Source organism: Pseudophryne corroboree, chromosome 1, assembly GCF_028390025.1.
Source record: "Pseudophryne corroboree isolate aPseCor3 chromosome 1, aPseCor3.hap2, whole genome shotgun sequence".
NCBI lineage: Eukaryota > Metazoa > Chordata > Amphibia > Anura > Myobatrachidae > Pseudophryne > Pseudophryne corroboree.
In genome coordinates this window covers 1,243,863,640-1,243,891,130 of record NC_086444.1, presented here as the reverse complement: position 1 = coordinate 1,243,891,130, position 27,491 = coordinate 1,243,863,640, and the positions used below count along the sequence as shown (strand labels likewise).

The 27,491-nt window shown below is 51.2% G+C and overlaps 1 protein-coding gene across 2 annotated transcripts in view; it reads left to right on the top strand.

The window, feature by feature from the left end:
- Positions 1–27,491, top strand: part of LOC134931805 (retinol dehydrogenase 11-like) — a 109,682-nt gene that overhangs the window by 35,491 nt on the left and 46,700 nt on the right. Inside the window, exons 1-3 of one of the 2 annotated variants that reach the window (XM_063925530.1) lie at positions 2,694–2,910; positions 23,652–23,891; positions 25,860–25,949. In XM_063925530.1, coding sequence (XP_063781600.1) covers positions 2,754–2,910; positions 23,652–23,891; positions 25,860–25,949 — 487 coding nt within the window. In that variant the 5' untranslated portion in view covers positions 2,694–2,753. Of the gene's footprint in view, positions 1–2,693; positions 2,911–23,651; positions 23,892–25,859; positions 25,950–27,491 lie in introns of those variants that run through there. The other variant, XM_063925540.1, reaches the window with a different exon arrangement.

Sequence of the window (27,491 nt, the reverse complement as noted above, 5' to 3'; positions counted from 1 at the left end):
AGGACTCAGTGGTGCAGTTAGAGCTATGCACTGTAATTACTATATAGGAAGGCACTAGGACTCAGTGATGCAGTGAGAGCCGTGCACTGTAGTTACTATATAGGAAGGCACTAGGACCCAGTGGTGCAGTCAGAGCCGTGCACTGTAATTACTATATAGGAAGGCACTAGGACCCAGTGGTGCAGTCAGAGCTGTGCACTGTAATTACTATATAGGAAGGCACTAGGACCCAGTGGTGCAGTCAGAGCCGTGCACTGTAATTACTATATAGGAAGGCACTAGGACCCAGTGGTGCAGTCAGAGCTGTGCACTGTAATTACTATATAGGAAGGCAGTAGGAGTCAGTGGTGCAGTGAGAGCCGTGCACTGTAATTACTATATAGGAAGGCAGTAGGAGTCAGTGGTGCAGTGAGAGCTGTGCACTGTAATTACTATATAGGAAGGCACTAGGACCCAGTGGTGCAGTCAGAGCTGTGCACTGTAATTACTATATAGGAAGGCACTAGGACCCAGTGGTGCAGTCAGAGCTGTGCACTGTAATTACTATATAGGAAGGTACTAGGACCCAGTGGTGCAGTCAGAGCTGTGCACTGTAATTACTATATAGGAAGGCACTAGGACCCAGTGGTGCAGTCAGAGCTGTGCACTGTAATTACTATATAGGAAGGCACTAGGACCCAGTGGTGCAGTCAGAGCAGTGCACTGTAATTACTATATAGGAAGGCACTAGGACCCAGTGGTGCAGTCAGAGCTGTGCACTGTAATTACTATATAGGAAGGCACTAGGACCCAGTGGTGCAGTCAGAACTGTGCACTGTAATTACTATATAGGAAGGCACTAGGACCCAGTGGTGCAGTCAGAGCTGTGCACTGTAATTACTATATAGGAAGGCACTAGGACCCAGTGGTGCAGTCAGAGCTGTGCACTGTAATTACTATACAGGAAGGCAGTAGGAGTCTGTGGTACAGTGAGAGCTGTGCACTGTAATCACTATATAGGAAGGCACTAAGACCCAGTGGTGCAGTGAGAGCTGTGCACTGTAATTACTATATACGAAGGCACTAGGAGTCAGTGGTGCAGTGAGAGCCATGCACTGTAATCACTGTATAGGAAGGCACTAGGACCCAGTGGTGCAGTGAGAGCTATGCACTGTAATTACTATATAGGAAGGCACTAGGACTCAGTGGTGCAGTTAGAGCTGTGCACTGTAATTACTATATAGGAAGGCACTAGGACTCAGTGGTGCAGTTAGAGCAGTGCACTATGGTCCTAATTCAGACTGATCGCAGCAGCAAAATTGCTCTCTAATGGGCAGCACCATTCTGCACTGCAGGTGGGGTAAATATAACATGTACAGCCACTTCCTCCACAGGCTACACTCTTCTTTTACCGGTTAGATACTCCTCTGGGTGCAGGTGTGGCAGATGTAACATGTGCAGAGAGAGTTAGATTTGGGAGGGGTGTTTTGAAACTGAAATCTAAATTGCAGTGTAAGAATAAAGCAGCCAGTATTTAACCTGCACAGAAACAATATAACCCACCCAAATCTAACTCTCTCTGCACATGTTTCATCTGCCTCCCCTGCAGGGCACATGGTTTTGCCCATTAGAGGGACATTCTGCTGCTGCTATCAGGTCTAAATTAGGTCCTATAATCACAATAAAGAAATGCACTGGAACTGAGAGTTGAGAGTGTGTTCTGTATATGAAGGCTCTAGGATCCAGCGGTGCAGCAACACATGCACTTTTAGCACTATATAGGAAGGCACTAGGACCCAGTGGTGCAGTGAGAGCTGTTAGTGTGCACTATTAGCACTACATACCTCCCCAACATGACCTCTGCAGGAGGACACAATGCTCTGCTCCTGCACTTCCCTCTCACTGTATGATTGCTAGCACCTGTGTTGAACAGGTTAGCGCACAGGTTCTCAAACTCGGTCCTCAGGACCACACACAGTGCATGTTTTGCAGGTCACCCAGCAGGTGCACAGGTATATTCATTACTCACTGACACATTTTAAAAGGTCCACAGGTGGAGTTAATTCATACTTGCCTACTCTCCCGGAATGGCCGGGAGGCTCCCGAAAATCGGGTGTCGCTCCCGGCCCCCCGGAAGAGTAGGCAAGCCTCCCGGGCCGAGCGCCCACCACCCGCAACCCTCCTGCATCACCTACCAAACCTCCCGCGGCACAGTTCAGATGACGCGATTTGCGTCATCCTGGCCCTGCCCCCTGCCTTGCAATGGCAATATTAACGGCATTGCTAGACAGGGGGCGGGGCCACAATGACGTGTCTGTGCAGCCACGCCCCCAACCCCGCCCCTAAACATCATCCAGCCGCATCGCCACGCCCCTGCTGCTCCGACCTGACTGCCTCCTCCCGCAGGGGGCAGCCAGATTGTCGGTAAGTATGAGCTAATTATTTCACTTGTGATTCTGTGATGAGACCTGGAAAACATGCACTGTGTGGGGTCCTGAGGACCGAGTTTGAGAACCTGTGGGTTAGTGGATAAATAAGGTGTTTCAGCACAGGTGAGGGCAATCTTAACTTAAGAGGGACGTCCAGGAGCAGAGCATTCTGTCCCTCCTGGAGAGGCTCATGTTGGAGAGTATGGCACTATACAGGCAGGCACTAGGACCCAGTGACTCAATGAGAGCTGTTAGTGTGTTAGCTCTGTATAGGAAGGCTCTAGGACCCAGTGCTGCAGGCAGTCAGTGGTGAACTCTGCTACTCCACACTTGTCTCCAGCCGGCATGGAGCTTCCTACATTCCTGAGCCACCCAGCGTGGTTCTTCTGCTCTATAATAATCGCTGTCATCCTGCGCTTACAGAGGAAGGGGAGCTGGGACCCCCGCAAGTGCCGCACTGACCTTACCGGTAAAACCGCCATAGTGACCGGAGCTAACACAGGTGAGATACTGAGTCTCTAGGTGAGTCTCCTGCCCGATATTCTGTCCCCCCCCCCCTACCTCAGTAACATGTACTGGTGTGATATACAGAGTATCCAGGTGTCTCCTCATATTCTGTCCCCCCCCCCCCCCCCCCCCAGTAACATGTAGCAGTGTGATATACAGAGTATCCAGGTGTCTCCTCATATTCTGTGTCTCCCCCCCCCCTACCCCAGTAACATGTAGCGGACGGTGTGATATACAGAGTATCCATGTGACTCCCCATATTCTGTGTCCCCCCCCAATAACGTAGCAGTGTGATATACAGAGTATCCAGGTGTCTCCTCATATTCTGTGTCCCCCCCTCCAGTAACATGCAGCGGTGTGTTATACAGAGTATCCAGGTGTCTCCTCATATTCTGTCCCCCCAGTAACATGTAGCGGTGTGTTATACAGAGTATCCAGGTGTCTCCTCATATTCTGTCCCCCCAGTAACATGTAGCGGTGTGATATACAGAGTATCCAGGTGTCTCCTCATATTCTGTGTCCCCCCCCAGTAACATGCAGCGGTGTGTTATACAGAGTATCCAGGTGTCTCCTCATATTCTGTCCCCCCAGTAACATGTAGCGGTGTGATATACAGAGTATCCAGGTGTCTCCTCATATTCTGTGTCCCCCCCTCCAGTAACATGTAGCGGTGTGATATACAGAGTATCCAGGTGTCTCCTCATATTCTGTGTCCCCCCCTCCAGTAACATGCAGCGGTGTGTTATACAGAGTATCCAGGTGTCTCCTCATATTCTGTGTCCCCCCCCCAGTAACATGTAGCGGTGTGATATACAGGGTATCCAGGTGTCTCCCCATATTCTGTCCCCCCCCCAGTAACATGTAGCGGTGTGATATACAGAGTATCCAGGTGTCTCCTCATATTCTGTCCCCCCCAGTAACATGTAGCGGTGTGATATACAGAGTATCCAGGTGTCTCCTCATATTCTGTCCCCCCCCCCAGTAACATGTAGCGGTGTGATATACAGAGTATCCAGGTGTCTCCCCATATTCTGTCCCCCCCAGTAACATGTAGCGGTGTGATATACAGAGTATCCAGGTGTCTCCTCATATTCTGTGTCCCCCCCAGTAACATGTAGCGGTGTGATATACAGAGTATCCAGGTGTCTCCTCATATTCTGTGCCCCCCCCCAGTAACATGTAGCGGTGTGATATACAGGGTATCCAGGTGTCTCCTCATATTCTGTCCCCCCCCCCGCCCCCCAGTAACATGTAGCGGTGTGATATACAGAGTATCCAGGTGTCTCCTCATATTCTGTGCCCCCCCCCCCCCCCAGTAACATGTAGCGGTGTGATATACAGAGTATCCATGTGACTCCCCATATTCTGTGTCCCCCCCCAATAACGTAGCAGTGTGATATACAGAGTATCCAGGTGTCTCCTCATATTCTGTGTCCCCCCCTCCAGTAACATGCAGCGGTGTGTTATACAGAGTATCCAGGTGTCTCCTCATATTCTGTGTCCCCCCCCCCCAGTAACATGTAGCGGTGTGATATACAGGGTATCCAGGTGTCTCCCCATATTCTGTCCCCCCCCCAGTAACATGTAGCGGTGTGATATACAGAGTATCCAGGTGTCTCCTCATATTCTGTCCCCCCCAGTAACATGTAGCGGTGTGATATACAGAGTATCCAGGTGTCTCCTCATATTCTGTCCCCCCCCCCCCAGTAACATGTAGCGGTGTGATATACAGAGTATCCAGGTGTCTCCCCATATTCTGTCCCCCCAAGTAACATGTAGCGGTGTGATATACAGAGTATCCAGGTGTCTCCTCATATTCTGTGTCCCCCCCAGTAACATGTAGCGGTGTGATATACAGAGTATCCAGGTGTCTCCTCATATTCTGTGCCCCCCCCCCCAGTAACATGTAGCGGTGTGATATACAGAGTATCCAGGTGTCTCCTCATATTCTGTGCCCCCCCCCAGTAACATGTAGCGGTGTGATATACAGAGTATCCAGGTGTCTCCTCATATTCTGCCCCCCCCCCCCCCCCAGTAACATGTAGCGGTGTGATATACAGAGTATCCAGGTGTCTCCTCATATTCTGTGTCTCCCCCCCAGTAACATGTAGCGGTGTGATATACAGAGTATCCAGGTGTCTCCTCATATTCTGTGCCCCCCCCCCCCCCTAGTAACATGTAGCGGTGTGATATACAGAGTATCCATGTGACTCCCCATATTCTGTGTCCCCCCCCAATAACGTAGCAGTGTGATATACAGAGTATCCAGGTGTCTCCTCATATTCTGTCCCCCCCCCCCCCCCCAATAACGTAGCAGTGTGATTTACAGAGTATCCAGGTGTCTCCTCATATTCTGTGTCCCCCCCCCCCCAGTAACATGCAGCGTTGTGTCATACAGAGTATCCAGGTGTCTCCTCATATTCTGTGTCCCCCCCTCCAGTAACATGCAGCGGTGTGTTATACAGAGTATCCAGGTGTCTCCTCATATTCTGTGTCCCCCCCCCCCCAGTAACATGTAGCGGTGTGATATACAGAGTATCCAGGTGTCTCCTCATATTCTGTGCCCCCCCCCCGTAACATGTAGCGGTGTGATATACAGAGTATCCAGGTGTCTCCCCATAATCTGTCCCCCCCCCAGTAACATGTAGCGGTGTGATATACAGAGTATCCAGGTGTCTCCTCATATTCTGTCCCCCCCAGTAACATGTAGCGGTGTGATATACAGAGTATCCAGGTGTCTCCTCATATTCTGTCGTCCCCCCCAGTAACATGTAGCGGTGTGATATACAGAGTATCCAGGTGTCTCCCCATATTCTGTCCCCCCCAGTAACATGTAGCGGTGTGATATACAGAGTATCCAGGTGTCTCCTCATATTCTGTGTCCCCCCCAGTAACATGTAGCGGTGTGATATACAGAGTATCCAGGTGTCTCCTCATATTCTGTGCCCCCCCCCAGTAACATGTAGCGGTGTGATATACAGAGTATCCAGGTGTCTCCTCATATTCTGCCCCCCCCCCCCCCAGTAACATGTAGCGGTGTGATATAAAGAGTATCCAGGTGTCTCCTCATATTCTGTGTCTCCCCCCCAGTAACATGTAGCGGTGTGATATACAGAGTATCCAGGTGTCTCCTCATATTCTGTCCCCCCCCCCCCCCCAGTAACATATAGCGGTGTGATATACAGAGTATCCAGGTGTCTCCTCTTATTCTGTGCCCCCCCCCCCCCCCCAGTAACATGTAGCGGTGTGATATACAGAGTATCCAGGTGCCTCCTCTTATTCTGTGTCCCCCCAGTAACATGTAGCGGTGTGATATACAGAGTATCCAGGTGTCTCCTCATATTCTGTCCCCCCCCCCCAGTAACATGTAGCGGTGTGATATACAGAGTATCCAGGTGTCTCCTCTTATTCTGTGTCCCCCCCAGTAACATGTAGCGGTGTGATATACAGAGTATCCAGGTGTCTCCTCTTATTCTGTGTCCCCCCCAGTAACATGTAGCGGTGCGATATACAGAGTGTCCAGGTGTCTCCTCATATTCTGTCCCCCCCAGAAACATGTAGCGGTGTGATATACAGAGTATCCAGGTGTCCCCTCATATTCTGTGCCCCCCCCCCCCCCCCCCCAGTAACATGTAGCGGTGTGATATACAGAGTATCCAGGTGTCTCCTCATATTCTGTCCCCACCAGAAACATGTAGCGGTGTGATATACAGAGTATCCAGGTGTCCCCTCATATTCTGTGCCCCCCCCCCAGTAACATGTAGCGGTTTGATATACAGAGTATCCAGGTGTCTCCTCATATTCTGTGTCCCCCCCAGTAACATGTAGCGGTGTGATATACAGAGTATCCAGGTGTCTCCTCTTATTCTGTGTCCCCCCCAGTAACATGTAGCGGTGTGATATACAGAGTATCCACGTGTCTCCTCATGTTGTGTGTTCCCCCCCCCAGTAACATGTAGCAGTGTGATATACAGAGTATCCAGGTGTCTCCTCATATTCTGTCCCCCCCCCAGTAACATGTAGCGGTGTGATATACAGAGTATCCAGGTGTCTCCTCATAGTCTGTCCCCCCCCCAGTAACATGTAGCGGTGTGATATACAGAGTATCCAGGTGTCTCCTCATATTCTGTCCCCCCCCCCAGTAACATGTAGTGGTGTGATATACAGAGTATCCAGGTGTCCCCTCATATTCTGTGTTCCCCCCCCCCCCCCCCCCCAGTAACATGTAGCGGTGTGATATACAGAGCATCCAGGTGTCTCCTCATATTCTGTGTGTCCCCCCCCCCCCCCCCCAGTAACATGTAGCGGTGTGATATACAGAGTATCCAGGTGTCTCCTCATATTCTGTGTCCCCCCCCAGTAACATGTAGCGGTGTGATATACAGAGTATCCAGGTGTCTCCTCATATTCTGTGTCCCCCCCAGTAACATGTAGCGGTGTGATATACAGAGTATCCAGGTGTCTCCTCATATTCTGTGTCCCCCCCAGTAACATGTAGCGGTGTGATATACAGAGTATCCAGGTGTCTCCTCATATTCTGTGTCCCCCCCCAGTAACATGTAGCGGTGTGATATACAGAGTATCCAGGTGTCTCCCCATATTCTGTGTCCCCCCCAGTAACATGTAGCGGTGTGATATACAGAGTATCCAGGTGTCTCCTCTTATTCTGTGCCCCCCCCCCCCCCAGTAACATGTAGCGGTGTGATATACAGAGTATCCATGTGTCCCCTCATATTCTGTGTGTCCCCCCCCCCCCCCCCCCCCCCCCCCCCGTAACATGTAGCGGTGTGATATACAGAGTATCCAGGTGTCTCCTCATATTATGTGTCCCCCCCCAGTAACATGTAGCGGTGTGATATACAGAGCATCCAGGTGCCTCCTCATATTATGTGTCGTCGTCCCCCCCCCCCAGTAACATGTAGCGGTGTGATATACAGAGTATCCAGGTGTCTCCTCATATTCTGTGTCTCCCCCCCCAGTAACATGTAGCGGTGTGATATACAGAGTATCCAGGTGTCTCCTCATATTCTGTCCCCCCCCCCCCCCCCAGTAACATCTAGCGGTGTGATATACAGAGTATCCAGGTGTCTCCTCATATTCTGTTCCCCCCCCCCCCCCAGTAACATGTAGCAGTGTGATATACAGAGTATCCAGGTGTCTCCCCATATTCTGTGTCCCCCCCCCCCCCCCCCCCCCCCAGTAACATGTAGCGGTGTGATATACAGGGTATCCAGGTGTCTCCTCTTATTCTGTCCCCCCCCCCAGTAACATGTAGCGGTGTGATATACAGAGTATCCAGGTGTCTCCTCATATTCTGTGCCCCCCCCCCCAGTAACATGTAGCGGTGTGATATACAGAGTATCCAGGTGTCCCCACATATTCTGTGTGTCCCCCCCCCAGTAACATGTAGCGGTGTGATATACAGAGTATCCAGGTGTCTCCTCATATTCTGTGCCCCCCCCCAGTAACATGTAGCGGTGTGATATACAGAGTATCCAGGTGTCTCCTCATATTCTGTGCCCCCCCCCCCAGTAACACGTAGCGGTGTGATATACAGAGTATCCAGGTGTCTCCTCATATTCTGTGTCGTCGTCCCCCCCCCAGTAACATGTAGCGGTGTGATATACAGAGTATCCAGGTGTCTCCTCATATTCTGTGTCCCCCCCCCCCCCCCAGTAACATGTAGCGGTGTGATATACAGAGTATCCAGGTGTCTCCTCATATTCTGTCCCCCCCCCAGTAACATGTAGCGGTGTGATATACAGAGTATCCAGGTGTCTCCTTATATTCTGTGCCCCCCCCAGTAACATGTAGCGGTGTGATATACAGAGTATCCAGGTGTCCCCACATATTCTGTGTGTCGTCCCCCCCCCCCCCCCCAGTAACATGTAGCGGTGTGATATACAGAGTATCCAGGTGTCTCCTCATATGCTGTGCCCCCCCCCCCCAGTAACATGTAGCGGTGTGATATACAGAGTATCCAGGTGTCTCCTCATATTCTGTGCCCCCCCCAGTAACACGTAGCGGTGTGATATACAGAGTATCCAGGTGTCTCCTCATATTCTGTGTCCCCCCCCCCCAGTAACATGTAGCGGTGTGATATACAGAGTATCCAGGTGTCTCCTCATATTCTGTGTCCCCCCCCAGTAACATGTAGCGGTGTGATATACAGAGTATCCAGGTGTCTCCTCATATTCTGTGCCCCCCCCCCCCCCCAGTGACATGTAGCGGTGTGATATACAGAGTATCCAGGTGTCTCCTCATATTCTGTCCCCCCCCCCCCCCCCCAGTAACATGTAGCGGTGTGATATACAGAGTATCCAGGTGTCTCCTCATATCATGTGCCCCCCCCGCCCCCCCAGTAACATGTAGCGGTGTGATATACAGAGTATCCAGGTGTCTCCTCATATTCTGTGCCCCCCCCCCCCCCCCCCCAGTAACATGTAGCGGTGTGATATACAGAGTATCCAGGTGTCTCCTCATATTCTGTCCCCCCCCCCCCCAGTAACATGTAGCGGTGTGATATACAGAGTATCCAGGTGTCTCCTCATATTCTGTGCCCCCCCCCCCCCCCAGTAACATGTAGCGGTGTGATATACAGAGTATCCAGGTGCCTCCTCATATTCTGTCCCCCCCAGTAACATGTAGCGGTGTGATATACAGAGTATCCAGGTGTCTCCTCATATCTGTGTCCCCCCCCCCCCCCCCAGTAACATGTAGCGGTGTGATATACAGAGTATCCAGGTGTCTCCTCATATCTGTGTCCCCCCCCCCCCCCCAGTAACATGCAGCGGTGTGATATACAGAGTATCCATGTGTCTCCTCATATTCTGTCCCCCCCCCCCCCCCCAGTAACATGTAGCGGTGTGATATACAGAGTATCCAGGTGTCTCCCCATATTCTGTGTCCCCCCCCCCCCCCCCAGTAACATGTAGCGGTGTGATATACAGGGTATCCAGGTGTCTCCTCTTATTCTGTCCCCCCCCCCCAGCTGTCCCCCCCCCAGTAACATGTAGCGGTGTGATATACAGAGTATCCAGGTGTCTCCTCATATTCTGTGCCCCCCCCCCCCAGTAACATGTAGCGGTGTGATATACAGGGTATCCAGGTGTCTCCTCTTATTCTGTCCCCCCCCCCCAGCTGTCCCCCCCCCAGTAACATGTAGCGGTGTGATATACAGAGTATCCAGGTGTCTCCTTATATTCTGTGCCCCCCCCCCAGTAACATGTAGCGGTGTGATATACAGAGTATCCAGGTGTCCCCACATATTCTGTGTGTCCCCCCCCCCCCCCCCAGTAACATGTAGCGGTGTGATATACAGAGTATCCAGGTGTCTCCTCATATTCTGTGCCCCCCCCCCCAGTAACATGTAGCGGTGTGATATACAGAGTATCCAGGTGTCTCCTCATATTCTATGCCCCCCCCCCCCCCAGTAACACGTAGCGGTGTGATATACAGAGTATCCAGGTGTCTCCTCATATTCTGTGTCCCCCCCCCCCCCCCAGTAACATGTAGCGGTGTGATATACAGAGTATCCAGGTGTCTCCCCATATTCTGTGTCCCCCCCCCAGTAACATGTAGCGGTGTGATATACAGAGTGTTCAGGTGTCTCCTCATATTCTGTCGTCCCCCCAGTAACATGTAGCGGTGTGATATACAGAGTATCCAGGTGTCTCCTCATATTCTGTCCCCCCTAGTAACATGTAGCGGTGTGATATACAGAGTATCCAGGTGTCTCCTCATATTCTGTGCCCCCCCCCAGTAACATGTAGCGGTGTGATATACAGAGTATCCAGGTGTCTCCTCATATTCTGTGCCCCCCCCCCCACCCCCCAGTAACATGTAGCGGTGTGATATACAGAGTATCCAGGTGTCCCCACATATTCTGTGTCCCCCCCCCCCAGTTACATGTAGCGGTGTGATATACAGAGTATCCAGGTGTCTCCTCATATTCTGTGCCCCCCCCCCCCCCCCAGTAACATGTAGCGGTGTGATATACAGAGTATCCAGGTGTCTCCTCATATTCTGTGCCCCCCCCCCCCCCCCCAGTAACATGTAGCGGTGTGATATACAGAGTATCCAGGTGTCTCCCCATATTCTGTGTCCCCCCCCCCCCCCCCCCAGTAACATGTAGCGGTGTGATATACAGGGTATCCAGGTGTCTCCTCTTATTCTGTCCCCCCCCCCAGTAACATGTAGCGGTGTGATATACAGAGTATCCAGGTGTCTCCTCATACTCTGTGCCCCCCCCCCCAGTAACATGTAGCGGTGTGATATACAGAGTATCCAGGTGTCTCCTTATATTCTGTGCCCCCCCCCAGTAACATGTAGCGGTGTGATATACAGAGTATCCAGGTGTCCCCACATATTCTGTGTGTCCCCCCCCCCCACTCCCCCCAGTAAGATGTAGCGGTGTGATATACAGAGTATCCAGGTGTCTCCTCATATTCTGTGCCCCCCTCCCCCCCAGTAACATGTAGCGGTGTGATATACAGAGTATCCAGGTGTCTCCTCATATTCTATGCCCCCCCCCCCCCCCAGTAACACGTAGCGGTGTGATATACAGAGTATCCAGGTGTCTCCTCATATTCTGTGTCCCCCCCCCCCCCCAGTAACATGTAGCGGTGTGATATACAGAGTATCCAGGTGTCTCCCCATATTCTGTGTCCCCCCCCCCAGTAACATGTAGCGGTGTGATATACAGAGTGTTCAGGTGTCTCCTCATATTCTGTCGTCCCCCCAGTAACATGTAGCGGTGTGATATACAGAGTATCCAGGTGTCTCCTCATATTCTGTCCCCCCTAGTAACATGTAGCGGTGTGATATACAGAGTATCCAGGTGTCTCCTCATATTCTGTGCCCCCCCCCAGTAACATGTAGCGGTGTGATATACAGAGTATCCAGGTGTCTCCTCATATTCTGTGCCCCCCCCCCACCCCCCAGTAACATGTAGCGGTGTGATATACAGAGTATCCAGGTGTCCCCACATATTCTGTGTCCCCCCCCCCAGTTACATGTAGCGGTGTGATATACAGAGTATCCAGGTGTCTCCTCATATTCTGTGCCCCCCCCCCCCCCCCAGTAACATGTAGCGGTGTGATATACAGAGTATCCAGGTGTCTCCTCATATTCTGTGCCCCCCCCCCCCCCCAGTAACACGTAGCGGTGTGATATACAGAGTATCCAGGTGTCTCCTCATAATCTGTGTCCCCCCCCCCCCCAGTAACATGTAGCGGTGTGATATACAGAGTATCCAGGTGTCCCCACATATTCTGTGTTCCCCCCCCCCCCCCCCAGTAACATGTAGCGGTGTGATATACAGAGTATCCAGGTGTCTCCTCATATTCTGTGCCCCCCCCCAGTAACATGTAGCGGTGTGATATACAGAGCATCCAGGTGTCTCCTCATATTCTGTGTCGTCCCCCCCTCCCCAGTAACATGTAGCGGTGTGATATACAGAGTATCCAGGTGTCTCCTCATATTCTGTCCCCCCCCCCCCCCCAGTAACATGTAGCGGTGTGATATACAGAGTATCCAGGTGTCTCCTCATATTCTGTGCCCCCCCCCCCCCCCAGTAACATGTAGCGGTGTGATATACAGAGTATCCAGGTGTCTCCTCATATTCTGTCCCCCCCCCCCCCCCAGTAACATGTAGCGGTGTGATATACAGAGTATCCAGGTGTCTCCTCATATTCTGTGCCCCCCCCCCCTGTAACATGTAGCGGTGTGATATACAGAGTATCCAGGTGTCTCCTCATATTCTGTCCCCCCCCCCCCCCCCCAGTAACATGTAGCGGTGTGATATACAGAGTATCCAGGTGTCTCCTCATATTCTGTGCCCCCCCCCCCCCCCAGTAACATGTAGCGGTGTGATATACAGAGTATCCAGGTGTCTCCTCACATTCTGTCCCCCCCAGTAACATGTAGCGGTGTGATATACAGAGTATCCAGGTGTCACCTCATATCTGTGTCCCCCCCCCCCCCCCCCCCCAGTAACATGTAGCGGTGTGATATACATTGTATCCAGGTGTCTCCTCATATCTGTGTCCCCCCCCCCCCCCAGTAACATGTAGCGGTGTGATATACAGAGTATCCATGTGTCTCCTCATATTCTGTCCCCCCCCCCCCCCCCCCCCAGTAACATGTAGCGGTGTGATATACAGAGTATCCAGGTGTCTCCTCATATCTGTGTCGTCCCCCCTGTAACATGTAGCGGTGTCTCCTCATATTCTGTCCCCCCCAGTAACATGTAGCGGTGTGATATACAGAGTATCCAGGTGTCTCCTCTATGAGATGTTACTCTCTAGCCGGAGTGACATAATAATTCTATATACCATAGTCACAGAATGTGGCTGCAGATAGAAACCACTTGGCCCATTTTGTCTGTTTTATAAGTATCGGCGGCTCCTACTTACAATTAGTAGGGAGTCTGCCGCTAGAGGAGGGGAGACAGCCGGTCAGCCCTGTGTCCCGGCATTTGTGTAATGGATGGCAGGTGACTGGACCGGCGCATGTGCAGATTGTGCTGTACGACTGCGGATACGCCCCCCCTCCCCCTCCCCCCCCACCGGCTTCTATGGACTGCATCGGCTGCAGCCCTTTGAAATCACATTAGACTGCACCAGAAGCAGAGAGCGGCATTCTACAGAAAGCTGTCACTCTGCTAATTGCTGCCCGGTCTGGCAGTCCTGGATCCCAATGCCTTTAGTGTCTGTGACTGACAGCTTCCAAAAGGAAGTCACGGACTGCATCTGGCTCCCGTGACACTGATCACAGAGGTGGCTTTTACCTGGGGGGTGAATTCTGCCACTGCTTATTACTACACGTACACACTAGTGGAGGGAATTAGCCTATCGGTATAATTTTGGATTGTGGGAGGAAAACATACAAGTACAGGGAGACTATATAAACTCCACACAGTTAGCGCCATGGTGGGAATGGAACCCCTGACCTCAGTAATGCTAGCCATTACACTGTCTGTACTGCCCTCTTATTGTGATCATTATATTTCTATGGTGCCACCAAGTGTATGAGTGTTATGCAACAAAAGGTAACATTGACAATATATACAGTACAAAGGAAATGCACGATGAGGGAATCTGTACCATGAAACAGGACCACGTAGGGCCTCATGGATTCAGCATAATGCACATGCTCTGGATCAGACACATGGGCTGATTGCATAGTGCATGTGGATCAGGAATAGATACTAGTAGAAAGTGTCTGACAGCAATACATGACGTTGTGAGTTCAAGTCCCCTGATGTTTTTTTTTATTATATGGGTGGGTGGGTGGGGGGGGGGGGGGGGTAAATGACAATTATATCTGACTAGCTGCACATATATTACACTGTTGCTGATGGATAACATGTTAGATGCCAGAGTGTAGTATGTGAGGTTTGGTGTTCAAATCCCTTGCTTAGTGTTGTGTAATGTAATATTGTGGTATTACGTCAGTGAAGTAGCTACCATTACCATGGTGATAGCACATGAAGCATAATTATAGTTGGGTCCCCTGTTAATTGTGTACAGGGCCCATTTATTGGGCGTTTTAGGGGGTTAGCCGTAAATATTTAGTATCCCTGCAATGTATGTAGGAGGGACCGCAGGAGAGATCTCCAATACTTGCTGTGATCCCTCCTTTACCACTGGTAGCCGCCTCCTACATTGGCTCAGCCAACATTAGAAGGAACGGGAGATGGTCTCCAAGCACCACCTCTTCCTATAATATCCTACTTACGGGTCACAGAGCGGTGTATAGAACGGGTCACAGAGCGGTGTATAGACCCAGCTTACCCGTTCACACCGCACCGCCAGCCGGGTTGAACCCATGTTGAAATGCCGGTCCGCTCAATGAAGATTATTCCAACTGAGTCTTTTTGAAGACTGTGCCGCAACCTGGGCTGATGCTGGCGGTCTGGAAGGGGTATTAGCCAGGACATGAGCACCAGCCGGGGTGAAGATGGAGTGGGGCTCTCAGTCTGGCTACTCTCCTGGGGTTACTATAGCAGTCTGTGGATGGGACATTCCCTGTGGGAATTGCTAGGTAAGTAATGAAACATTGGTGGATACGCTGGAAGGTTAATTATTGACTTCTCTGTGTACTGAGCCGTCATTCTCATTATTCCTCTGTAGACTGGTATGAACTTTTATTTACTGACCGGTAGTTAATTTACTAACAGTCTGTAGAGATGAGTCAGGGGCGTAGTGTGTGGTACTGCGAGGCGGGTGCGGGGGGACCGCAGATGGGGGAGGGTGTCTGTAGATGCTATGGGTAGAGAGGGGGCGGATGGGGGAGGGGGCTGGAGGTGCTGTGGTTGAGGGAGTGGAGGGTGCAGGGGAAATGTGGATGGGGCACGTGGTTTGGAGGTGCTTTGAGTGGGGGAGGGGCGGATGTGGGGGGATGCGCCGATGGGGAAGGGGGTCAGAAGGTGCCGCTGGTGGGGAAGGGCGTCCGGAGGCGCTGCGGGTGGGGGAGCGGTGGGTGCAGGAATGACGCTGGTGGGTAGGGGGTCAGGAGGCGTGGAAGGGGCGAGGGTACTGGGGGAGGGGCTGGTGCGGGGGTGCCACGGGTGGGGTAGGGGTTCCGGAGGTGCCAGATGCACCTTGACCCAGAGTGCCGCCCCTGCTGCTTACCACTGCCTCTGTTTCTGCTATGTGAGGGGAGGAGAGTGCAGTGCTCATTGGTCGTTGAGTCCGGTCTCTGGCAGCGGGCATCTCAAATGAGGCGTTAGTTCGTTAGCCAATCAGAAGATGCGGGTGCTGGTCCGCGAGCTCAGATTGCCTAACAATTGGGTGCCTGATTGAGATTTTCCCCGCCACCGCCGGAGACTGGACACCACAGAGCATTGAGGGGCAGGAGAGGCGCGCGCTGCGCTCTCCTCCACTCACACAGGCTGCAGGTATGGTGGACGAGCCGGCAGTACAGCATACCGGCTGGGAATTTCTTACCGGTACGCCGTCCCGTACCGCCATTCTTACAGCACTGTTATACATGGCGCATGGTGATGGTGGGGAGGCTGCTGCTGTCGGTGTCTGTGCCTGTGTTGCTGCTGCTGTACCTAATGACATCACCCAGAACCCACCACCAGACACACAGAGTCAGAGAAAGACTCGGGCACGGTGCTGTGCTCGCTGCCGCCCCCTTCTCCCAGGAGCGTGGTCTTCCCTCTCTCTCCCTGGTGTGCGACCCCAACTCCTCCGTGTGCCTGGTGTCGGCCGCGTTCCTGAGGCCGCACCCGGCGGTGTCTCAATCAGTCCAGTTCACGGGAGCTGTGCGCCATTCACCGCAGACACCTCCTGACCCCCTGACATGCAGCCGCACCCACCCACCCATTCTGAGGAGCAGCAGGAGGAGGAGATGAAGCTCCGCCTCCCGAGTCCCGGTAGCCGTGGCATCAATAGCGGGGCGGATCACAGCTCACAGGTGCGCTACAAAGTGTGCGGCGGGTGGTACGGCGTACTTTCTGCCAAATTCTTAGGAATACACCGTACACAAGCATACCCGCACACTCGCACCACTGCCTATATATTTGGCCAGATCTGTGACTCTGACTCTGACTCCGCCCAGCATTGTGACTCCGCCCAGCATTAGGTAATGAGTCAGAGTCACAGATCTGGGCAAATATATAGGAGATTGGCAGCCACCAGAATTGGTTCTGCCTATTACATTGACCATAAATATTTGAATTGGTCCTTTTCCACCAACACAGAGCACCCCAAGAAATGCGCCTGCCATCTTCACATGCTCAGGTCTGGAAACATGGTCGATGCCATGATCTGGAGACTAATTTTCTATTGTGCGGCCATTTTTGGGAGTAGTGTTGTTGTTGGTTTTTTTTGCTGATGCAGTTCCCATTACAGGACTCTGGAAAGGCGAGTATTAAAACAATATGGGTGAAGTGTGTGCACCCATATTGTAGAAATGCCAACGACTCAAGGATTCTTCTGAAAAAGACAGGAATGGGGAGGAGTCGCTTAACCTTAACCTCCAATCATTACTGAGGAAAATGAGTATTAAGGTGTTGCCGTTGGAGATTGCCCTGGACTACCTCCGATCATTATTGAGGATGTAGATGTTGGCGGTGGAGATTGCACATGACTACCTCTGATCATTACTGAGGATATTGAGGCTGTAGATGTTGGCGGTGGAGATTGCACAGGACTACCTCTGATCATTACTGAGGATGAAGGTGTTGGCGGTGGAGATTGCACAGGACTACCTCTGATTATTGAGGATGAAGGTGTTGGTGGTGGAGATTGCACAGGACTACCTCTGATCATTACTGAGGATATGGAGGATGAAGGTGTTGGTGGTGGAGATTGCACAGGACTACCTCCGATCATTATTGAGGATGAAGGTGTTGGTGGTGGAGATTGCACAGGACTACCTCTGATCATTACCGAGGATGAAGGTGTTGGCGGTGGAGATTGCTCAGGACTACCTCTGATGATTGAGGATGAAGGTGTTGGTGGTGGAGATTGCACAGGACTACCTCTGATCATTACTGAGTATATGGAGGATGAAGGTGTTGGCGGTGGAGATTGCTCAGGACTACCTCTGATTATTGAGGATGAAGATGTTGGTGGTGGAGATTGCACAGGACTACTTCTGATCATTACTGAGGATGAAGGTGTTGGCGGTGGAGATTGCTCAGGACTACCTCTGATTATTGAGGATGAAAGTGTTGGTGGTGGAGATTGCACAGGACTACCTCTGATGATTATTGAGGATGAATGATGTTGGTGGTGGAGATTGCACAAGACTACCTCTGATCTGATCATTACTGAGGATATGGAGGATGAAGGTGTTGGCTGTGGAGAGTGCACAGGACTACCTCTGATCATTACTGAGGATATGGAGGATGAAGGTGTTGGTGGTGGAGATTGCACAGGACTACCTCTTATGATTATTGAGGATGAAGATGTTGGCGGTGGATATTGCACAGGACTACCTTTGATCATTACTGAGGATGAAGGTGTTGGTGGTGGAGATTGCACAGGACTACCTCTGATCATTACTGAGGATATGGAGGATGAATGTGTTGGTGGTGGAGATTGCACAGGACTACCTCCGATCATTATTGAGGATGAAGGTGTTGGTGGTGGAGATTGCTCAGGACTACCTCTGATGATTATTGAGGATGAAGGTGCTGGCGGTGGAGATTGCACAGGACTACCTCTGATCATTACCGAGGATGAAGGTGTTGGCGGTGGAGATTGCTCAGGACTACCTCTGATTATTGAGGATGAAGGTGTTGGTGGTGGAGATTGCACAGGACTACCTCTGATCATTACTGAGTATATGGAGGATGAAGGTGTTGGCGGTGGAGATTGCTCAGGACTACCTCTGATGATTGAGGATGAAGATGTTGGTGGTGGAGATTGCACAGGACTACCTCTGATCATTACTGAGGATGAAGGTGTTGGCGGTGGAGATTGCTCAGGACTACCTCTGATTATTGAGGATGAAGATGTTGGTGGTGGAGATTGCACAGGACTACCTCTGATCATTACTGAGGATGAAGGTGTTGGCGGTGGAGATTGCTCAGGACTACCTCTGATGATTATTGAGGATGAAGATGTTGGTGGTGGAGATTGCACAGGACTACCTCTGATGATTATTGAGGATGAAGATGTTGGTGGTGGAGATTGCACAGGACTACCTCTGATCATTACTGAGGATGAAGGTGTTGGTGGTGGAGATTGCACAGGACTACCTCCGATCATTATTGAGGATGAAGGTGCTGGCGGTGGAGATTGCACAGGACTACCTCTGATCATTACCGAGGATGAAGGTGTTGGCGGTGGAGATTGCTCAGGACTACCTCTGATTATTGAGGATGAAGGTGTTGGTGGTGGAGATTGCACAGGACTACCTCTGATCATTACTGAGTATATGGAGGATGAAGGTGTTGGCGGTGGAGATTGCTCAGGACTACCTCTGATGATTGAGTATGAAGGTGTTGGCGGTGGAGATTGCTCAGGACTACCTCTGATGATTATTGAGGATGAAGATGTTGGTGGTGGAGATTGCACAGGACTACCTCTGATCATTACTGAGGATGAAGGTGTTGGCGGTGGAGATTGCTCAGGACTACCTCTGATGATTATTGAGGATGAAGATGTTGGTGGTGGAGATTGCACAGGACTACCTCTGATCATTACTGAGGATGAAGGTGTTGGCGGTGGAGATTGCTCAGGACTACCTCTGATGATTATTGAGGATGAAGATGTTGGTGGTGGAGATTGCACAGGACTACCTCTGATGATTATTGGGGATGAAGATGTTGGTGGTGGAGATTGCACAGGACTACCTCTGATCATTACTGAGGATGAAGGTGTTGGTGGTGGAGATTGCACAGGACTACCTCTTATGATTATTGAGGATGAAGATGTTGGCGGTGGATATTGCACAGGACTACCTTTGATCATTACTGAGGATGAAGGTGTTGGTGGTAGAGATTGCACAGGACTACCTCTGATCATTACTGAGGATATTGAGGATGGTGTTGCCGGTGGAAATTGCAGGTGCTGGGATCTATCTGAGAAAACTGAGCTAACTAATGATGGACTGCTTGTTGTTTTGGGACAAGTTTCTGATAACAAACTTTTCATGACCTCGCTGCAAATGGTGTAGTGACATTGGCTCGCATTCCGAGTGGATCGCTCGCTAGTAGTTTTTAGCACGGGGGAGTGTATTTTCGCTTTGCAGGAGTGCGAACGCCTGTGCAGCAGAGCGCCAGCAAACACATTTTGTGCAGAACAAGACCAGCCCTGTAGTTACTTATTATGTGCGATGATTTCTGCGACGAATGACACGGTAATGATGTCACATGCCCGGCCACGCCTGCGTTTTTCCAAACACTCCCTGAAAATGGTCAGTTGACTCCCAGAAACTCCCACTTTCTGTCAATCTCCTTGCGATCGGCTGTGCGACAGAAAGCATTGCTAGAACCTGTGCAAAACCACGATGCTGTTTGTACCCGTACGCCGCGCATGTGCATTGTGTTGCATGCGTAGTTTTGCCTTTTTTTTTAACTGATCGCTACGCAGCAAACAACGGCAGCTAGCGATCAACTCGGAATGAGGGCCATTGTCTCTCTGTGTGTAGTGACGTTGTCTCTCTGTGTAGTGACATTATCTTGTGTAGTAACCTTGCACACATTGCTCTCTGATTACAGCGTTGGGTGGGGCTGGCACCACAGATAGTAGAATCCTGATGGCATTGACCCCTGTAGTTCAAGGTTTGTGGATCAGGGACATTAGATAAGTAATCTGGGGCCGACAGCGGGCGCGGTGCCTGCCTGGCGCTGTGTGTACGAGGGGGCCCATCACAACGTGTAATGTAAGTTATACAGGAACCCCCCCCCCCCTCTGACTGACGTATATAATTATAAAGTGACCCCATCTCCTGTGCCCCGGGGCTCTTGGCTGCAGTTTGGAAAATAAAACCAACTTTTCTTAAACTTTTAAAACATGAATGAAAAAAGTGCTAAATGCAATTTTGGGGCATATTGTCTTTTCACATATGGAAAGATTACCTGTGGCCAGAAGGTAAGACGCAGTGACATCACTAGACTGACGCACTGTGGGCCAGGCAGGGATCACCGGAGTAGGGACTTCTCTCCCCCACTCCGGCAGGACAAGATGTTGTCACATCTCGGGGTTATTGCCGGTAAGTGCCGCTGCAGTGTGCCCCCTCCAGTTATCACCTCTCTGTGCTGCGGCGAATGCTGCATTTGCCGCAGCACAGAGAGGTGCTAACCGGAGGGGGTAACACACGGGGTACATTTATTACCCTGTGCCCTAAAAAGTGGCTGCAGCATCAGTGGTACCAGCCATTTAGATCCAGTGGCTGAAATATACCATCAGTCCAGTGACCCGCAGCAAACGCCATTCTCCCCTCTCTGCGCCCTGGTCATATGGGGACGCGCAGTCTGGCACTTGTCGTGTTTGGTGTGAACGTCGCTCTGGGAGGAGAGAGTGGGTCTGTGAGGTGGACCCCGGGACCTCCGGGCCTGCAGTCACCCCACCCCGGTACCCCCAGTAATCTGGAGTGATGGGTTACAGAGGCTGGCCCCTCTCTGCGGAGGCACTGGGGTCTCACACACCACTGGCAGGCCTGTAGTCAGGATCTGGGTGAGGAGGAAGCAGGGCGGGAATGCAGGGAGTGGGAGAACCGGTCCTCTGTAGGTGCACCTAGTACTGAGCATGATGAATAAGCAGAATGGCGCACCTGGGGGGGTCTTTACACTAATCACTTTAATCATTATGCAGTATGGAAAGAGAAGGGGGATATATCCAGCACTGCAGAAAGCCCTGAGACAGGGCTTCACCTTAACAGCAAGGCGCTGGTGACATTCGCCAGCATGGGGAGCCTATTACACAGCGTCTCCGTAATACTCGCCATGTTCTATATTCATTGACTGGAGCATTTTTTTTATACCTTTAAAAAAAAAAACACCCCCCCCCACCCCCACCCCAGTCCACTCACAATGCTACTTATGTTCCATCACTACACTGACATCCCGCTGCCCCTGACCTTGCTGTACCGGCATGCAGTATGTGTCCGTGTGTATCACACTCCAATCTGCCTGTAGAGTGTAAGTCTACGAGCAGGGCCCTCCTGCCTCTCATCTTACTAAGGGTGTGTACACACGGTGAGATTAATCTGTAAGATTTTGACTATATAGTCAAAATCTTATGAAAAGTTAGTGCATATCTCACGGTGCTAGGCAGCTTACGATACAGATTCGATCCCGATGCGCGCTCCCGTGGGGTCGGTATCGTAAGGCTAGATAGACTGTGCAGGCAAGTCAATCTTGACTATCTAGTGTACTATCTAGTATAAAGTATAGTCAAAATTGGCACTTAGTCAAAATCGTACATAGACAAAATCTCAAGCACAGATAGTCAAAATCTGTCCTATCCGTGCTATCTGGGCTCTGGGGGAGTTCAAGGGAAATCGCATAGTCAAAATCGAACATAGCAGGGATCTCACCGTGTGTATACACACCCTTACGCTTTGTTCCCATAGATGAAGCACAGTGGGATATTCTGGAGCCATACATTGCTACGGGGCTCAGAGATATAGGGGGCACCTGGACACAGGGCTTATAGTTATCAACCAAGGTCCCAAAATGTCCTGATAGCCAACTGGGACTGACGCAATGCCAGGCCTACGTGTGGTAATATGCCACTTCCAGTGTGTGATGTGTGTAGTGGGTGTTATAATGGTGCAGGAGGCCTGTAAAGTGGCATAATCTGAGCTGGGCACTGTAATGTGACCTAATATGAATAGGGGGGCGCTGTAATGTCGCATACTATGAATAGGGGGGCGCTGTAATGTGGCATACTATGAACAGGGGGGCGCTGTAATGTGGCATACTATGAACAGGGGGCGCTGTAATGTGGCATACTGTGAACAGGGGGGCGCTGTAATGTGGCATACTATGAACAGGGGGCACTGTAATGTGGCATACTATGAACAGGGGGCTCTGTTATGTGGCATACTGTGAACAGGGGGGCGCTGTAATGTGGCATACTATGAACAGGGGGCACTGTAATTTGGCATACTATGAACAGGGGGCTCTGTTATGTGGCGTACTATGAGTAGGGGGCTCTGTAATGTGGCACACTATGAGTAGGGGGCTCTGTAATGTGGCACACTATGAGTAGGGGGCTCTGTAATGTGGCACACTATGAGTAGGGGGAACTGTAATGTGGCATACTATGAGTAGGGGGCTCTGTAATGTGGCACACTATGAGTAGGGGGCTCTGTAATGTGGCATACTATGAGTAGGGGGCTCTGTAATGTGGCATACTATGAGTAGGGGGCTCTGTAATGTGGCATACTATGAGTAGGGGGCTCTGTAATGTGGCATACTATGAGTAGGGGGCTCTGTAATGTGGCACAGTATGAATAGGGGGCTCTGTAATGTGGCACAGTATGAATAGGGGGCTCTGTAATGTGGCATACTATGAATAGGGGCACTGTAATGTGGCATACTATGAATAGGGGGCTCTGTAATGTGACATAATATGAATAGGGGCACTGTAATGGGGCATACTATGAATAGGGGGCACTGCATGGTATAATACAGAAACGTACGTTGGGGCTCTGTAATGTGGCATACTATCAATAGGGGCACTGCATGGTATAATACAGAAACGTACGTCGAGGCCCTGTAATGTGGCATACTATGAATAGGGGCACTGCATGGTATAATACAGAAACGTACGTCGGGGCTCTGTAATGTGGCATACTATGAATAGGGGGCACTGCATGGTATAATACAGAAACGTACATTGGGGCTCTGTAATGTGGCATACTATGAACAGGGGCACTGCATGGTATAATACAGAAACGTACGTCGGGGCTCTGTAATGTGGCATACTATGAATAGGGGCACTGCATGGTATAATACAGAAACGTACGTCAGGTCCCTGTAATGTGGCATACTATGAATAGGGGCACTGCATGGTATAATACAGAAACGTACGTCGGGGCTCTGTAATGGGGCTTACTATGAACAGGGGCACTGCATGGTATAATACAAAAACGTACGGGGCGCTGTAACGTGGCATACTATCAATAGGGGGCACTGCATGGTATAATACAGAAACATACGTCGGGGCTCTGTAATGTGGCATACTATGAATAGGGGCACTGCATGGTATAATACAGAAACGTACTGCGGGTCACTTACTTATGGCGTCTGCTATCATGTGACAGGCATCGGGAAGTGTGTGGCCGAGGACCTGGCCCGGAGGAATGGGCGAGTGATTCTGGCATGTCGGAGCCGTGAGCGGGGTCAGAGAGCGCTGGAGGAGATCCAGAAGAAGACTGGGAACAAGAATGTCATCCTGCGGATCCTGGACACCAGCAGTCTGGCGTCAGTCCGAGCCTTCGCCCAGCAGATCCTACAGGAGGAGAAGAGGCTGGACATCCTGGTCAACAATGCCGGCGCCTCAGGTACAGCTACCTGCATGTATATGTGTGATACCTACCTACCTATTTACTATTATCTATATATCTATTATCTATCTCTGTCACATGTCTGTCTGTGTTACTGTAGAAAGAAAGCACAGAATCTGTATGTCGGTCTCTTGTCTGTCTAGATGTCTATTTCGCTATGTCTGTCTCTCTCGCTAGCTAATTAATAAATATATATTCAGTCATTCTATGAGATACAGGAAAGTGAGGGCACTCACCACTTGAGTCGGCTTAGAGTCCTGTAATTGTAATAATTTTGGGTGTCCACAGATATGAACTGAGCACCCCTGAGGAAGTTCTTATCGATGAAACATGTTTGGGTGATGACTTTCCCATGACCGAAACAGCGGGACATATTGAGTTGTCAACAAGCTCACCCCTCTAATGGGAGACAGCGAGCGGGAACATATTGCCCACCATGGCCTGTTACACAGTATATGTGGTGTTAGGTTTTATTATCATATATATTTTTTTATATATTTTTAAAATAAATTTATGGTGGGACACCCTGCCCGGGGTCACACAGTGACAGGATGTGGATGGTGGGACACCCTGCCCGGGGTCACAAAGTAACAGGATGTGGATGATGGGGCACCCTGCCCGGGGTCACACAGTGACAGGATGTGGATGATGGGACACCCTGCGCGGGGTCACACAGTGACAGGTTGTGGATGGTGGGACACCCTGCCCGGGGTCACACAGTAACAGGATGTGGATGATGGGACACCCTGCCCGGGGTCACACAGTGACAGGGTGTGGATGGTGGGGCACCCTGCCCGGGGTCACACAGTGACAGGATGTGGATGATGGGGCACCCTGCCCGGGGTCACACAGTGACAGGATGTGGATGATGGGACACCCTGCCCGGGGTCACACAGTGACAGGGTGTGGATGGTGGGGCACCCTGCCCGGGGTCACAGAGTGACAGGTTGTGGATGGTGGGACACCCTGCCCGGGGTCACACAGTGACAGGATGTGGATGATGGGGCACCCTGCCCGGGGTCACACAGTGACAGGATGTGGATGATGGGACACCCTGCCCGGGGTCACACAGTGACAGGATGTGGATGGTGGGGCTCCCTGCCCGGGGTCACACAGTGACAGGTTGTGGATGATGGGGCACCCTGCCCGGGGTCACACAGTGACAGGATGTGGATGGTGGGGCTCCCTGCCCGGGGTCACACAGTGACAGGTTGTGGATGATGGGGCACCCTGCCCGGGGTCACACAGTGACAGGGTGTGTATGATGGGACACCCTGCCTGGGATCAGATCCGGGTCACTTCCAGTGCTTTTCAGTCTGTTCTTTAACCATCTGGCTGCAGTGATTACACCGGTGGGGTCGCCATGTTCCTCACAGACGCGATGCAGGCGCAGGAGGAGGCGGTGTGCACCAGTATGTAGTTTAGTGATTGCAGCCACCAGGGATCCGCAGCGCCAGCCACAGAGAACACAGCGCAGGAAGTCGGTTCAGGACAGTGTATGACACGTACAGGGGATGATGTACACACCGCTGCGTCAGCCGACAGCACTGACATGACTATCAGGCGGCAGAGAACCGCGGGATCTGGTGCCGTCGGAGGGAGTATTGAAGATGGTGTAAGCAAGAAAAGGAAAAGCACATGAGGGAAGAGGGCCCTGCTCGTGAGAGCTTACATTCTGCAGCGGAGGGGCAGACACAGGGGTGACACAGATGGGGTAGTGGGAGGGGCAGACATACAGGGGTGACGCAGATGGGGGAGGGGCAGACGGGTGACGCAGATGGGGGAGGGGCAGACAGGGGTGACGCAGATGGAGGGGTGGACAGTGGTGACGCAGATGGGAGAGGGGCAGACAGGGGTGACGCAGATGGGGGAGGGGCAGACAGGGGTGACGCAGATGGGGGAGGGGCAGATGTCTGCTATACTGTATGTACACGTGTGCATGACCGGTGTATGATGTGATTACAGGACTGCCGTACCGCATGACGGAGGAGGGACTGGAGGTCTCATTCGCCACCAACCACCTGGGGCCTTTCCTGCTGACTCATCTGCTGCTGGGTGAGTACTTACCCCACAATGAGGGTACACATACCCCCCACCTACCCCCACCTAGCTGATTTCCCCCCCCCCCCCCCCCTTCCCAAGCTGCCCCCCAGGCTGCTTACCCCAAAGCTGATTACCCTCCAAGCACCTGTACACTCTGTCTATATACAGGGAATAAGAGACTTACACTCAGCATACAGGACGGAAGAAGTGGTACTGTGCAGCTGTCTATACATAGGGAATAAGAGACTTACACTCGGCATACAGGACGGGAGAAGTGGTACTGTGCAACTGTCTATATATAGGGAATAAGAGACTTACACTCGGCATACAGGACAGGAGAAGTGGTACTGTGCAGCTGTCTTTATATAGGGAATAAGAGACTTACACTCAGCATACAGGGCACGAGAAGTGGTACTGTGCAGCTGTCTATATATAGGGAATAAGAGACACTCGGCATACAGGACAGGAGAGGTGGTACTGTGCAGCTGTCTATAGGGAATAAGAGACTTACACTCAGCATACAGGGCACGAGAAGTGGTACTGTGCAGCAGTCTATATATAGGGAATAAGACTTACACCAAGCATACAGGACAGGAGAAGTGGTACTGTGCAGCTGCCTATATATAGGGAATAAGTGACTTACACTCGGCATACAGGACAGGAGAAGTGGTACTGTGCAGCTGTCTATATATAGGGAATAAGAGACTTACACTCAGCATACAGGACAGGAGAAGTGGTACTGTGCAGCTGTCTATATAGGGAATAAGAGGTTTACACTCAGCATACAGGACAGGAGAAGTGGTACTGTGCAGCCGTCTACATAGGGAATAAGAGATTTGCACTCAGCATACAGGACAGGTGAAGTGGTACTCTGCAGCTGTCTATATAGGGAATAAGAGATTTACACTCTGCATACAGGGCAGGAGAAGTGGGTACTGTGCAGCTGTCTATATATAGGGAATAAGAGACCTACACTCAGCATACAGGACAGGAGAACTGGCACTGTGCAGCTGTCTATATATAGGGAATAAGAGACTTACACTCAGCATACAGGACAGGTGAAGTAGTACTGTGCAGCTGTCTATATATAGGGAATACGAGATTTACACTCAGCATACAGGACAGGAGAAGTGGTACTGTGCAGCTGTCTATATATAGGGAATAAGAGACTTACACTCAGCATACAAGACAGGAGAAGTGGTACTGTGCAGCTGTCTATATAGGGAATAAGAGACTTACACTCAGCATACAGGACAGGTGAAGTGGTACTCTGCAGCTGTCTATATAGGGAATAAGAGATTTACACTCTGCATACAGGGCAGGCGAAGTGGTACTGTGCAGCTGTCTATATATAGGGAATAAGAGATTTACACTCAGCATACAGGACAGGAGAACTGGCACTGTGCAGCTGTCTATATATAGGGAATAAGAGACTTACACTCAGCATACAGGACAGGAGAAGTGGTACTGTGCAGCTGTCTATATATAGGGAATAAGAGATTTACACTCAGCATACAGGACAGGAGAAGTGGTACTGTGCAGCTGTCTATATAT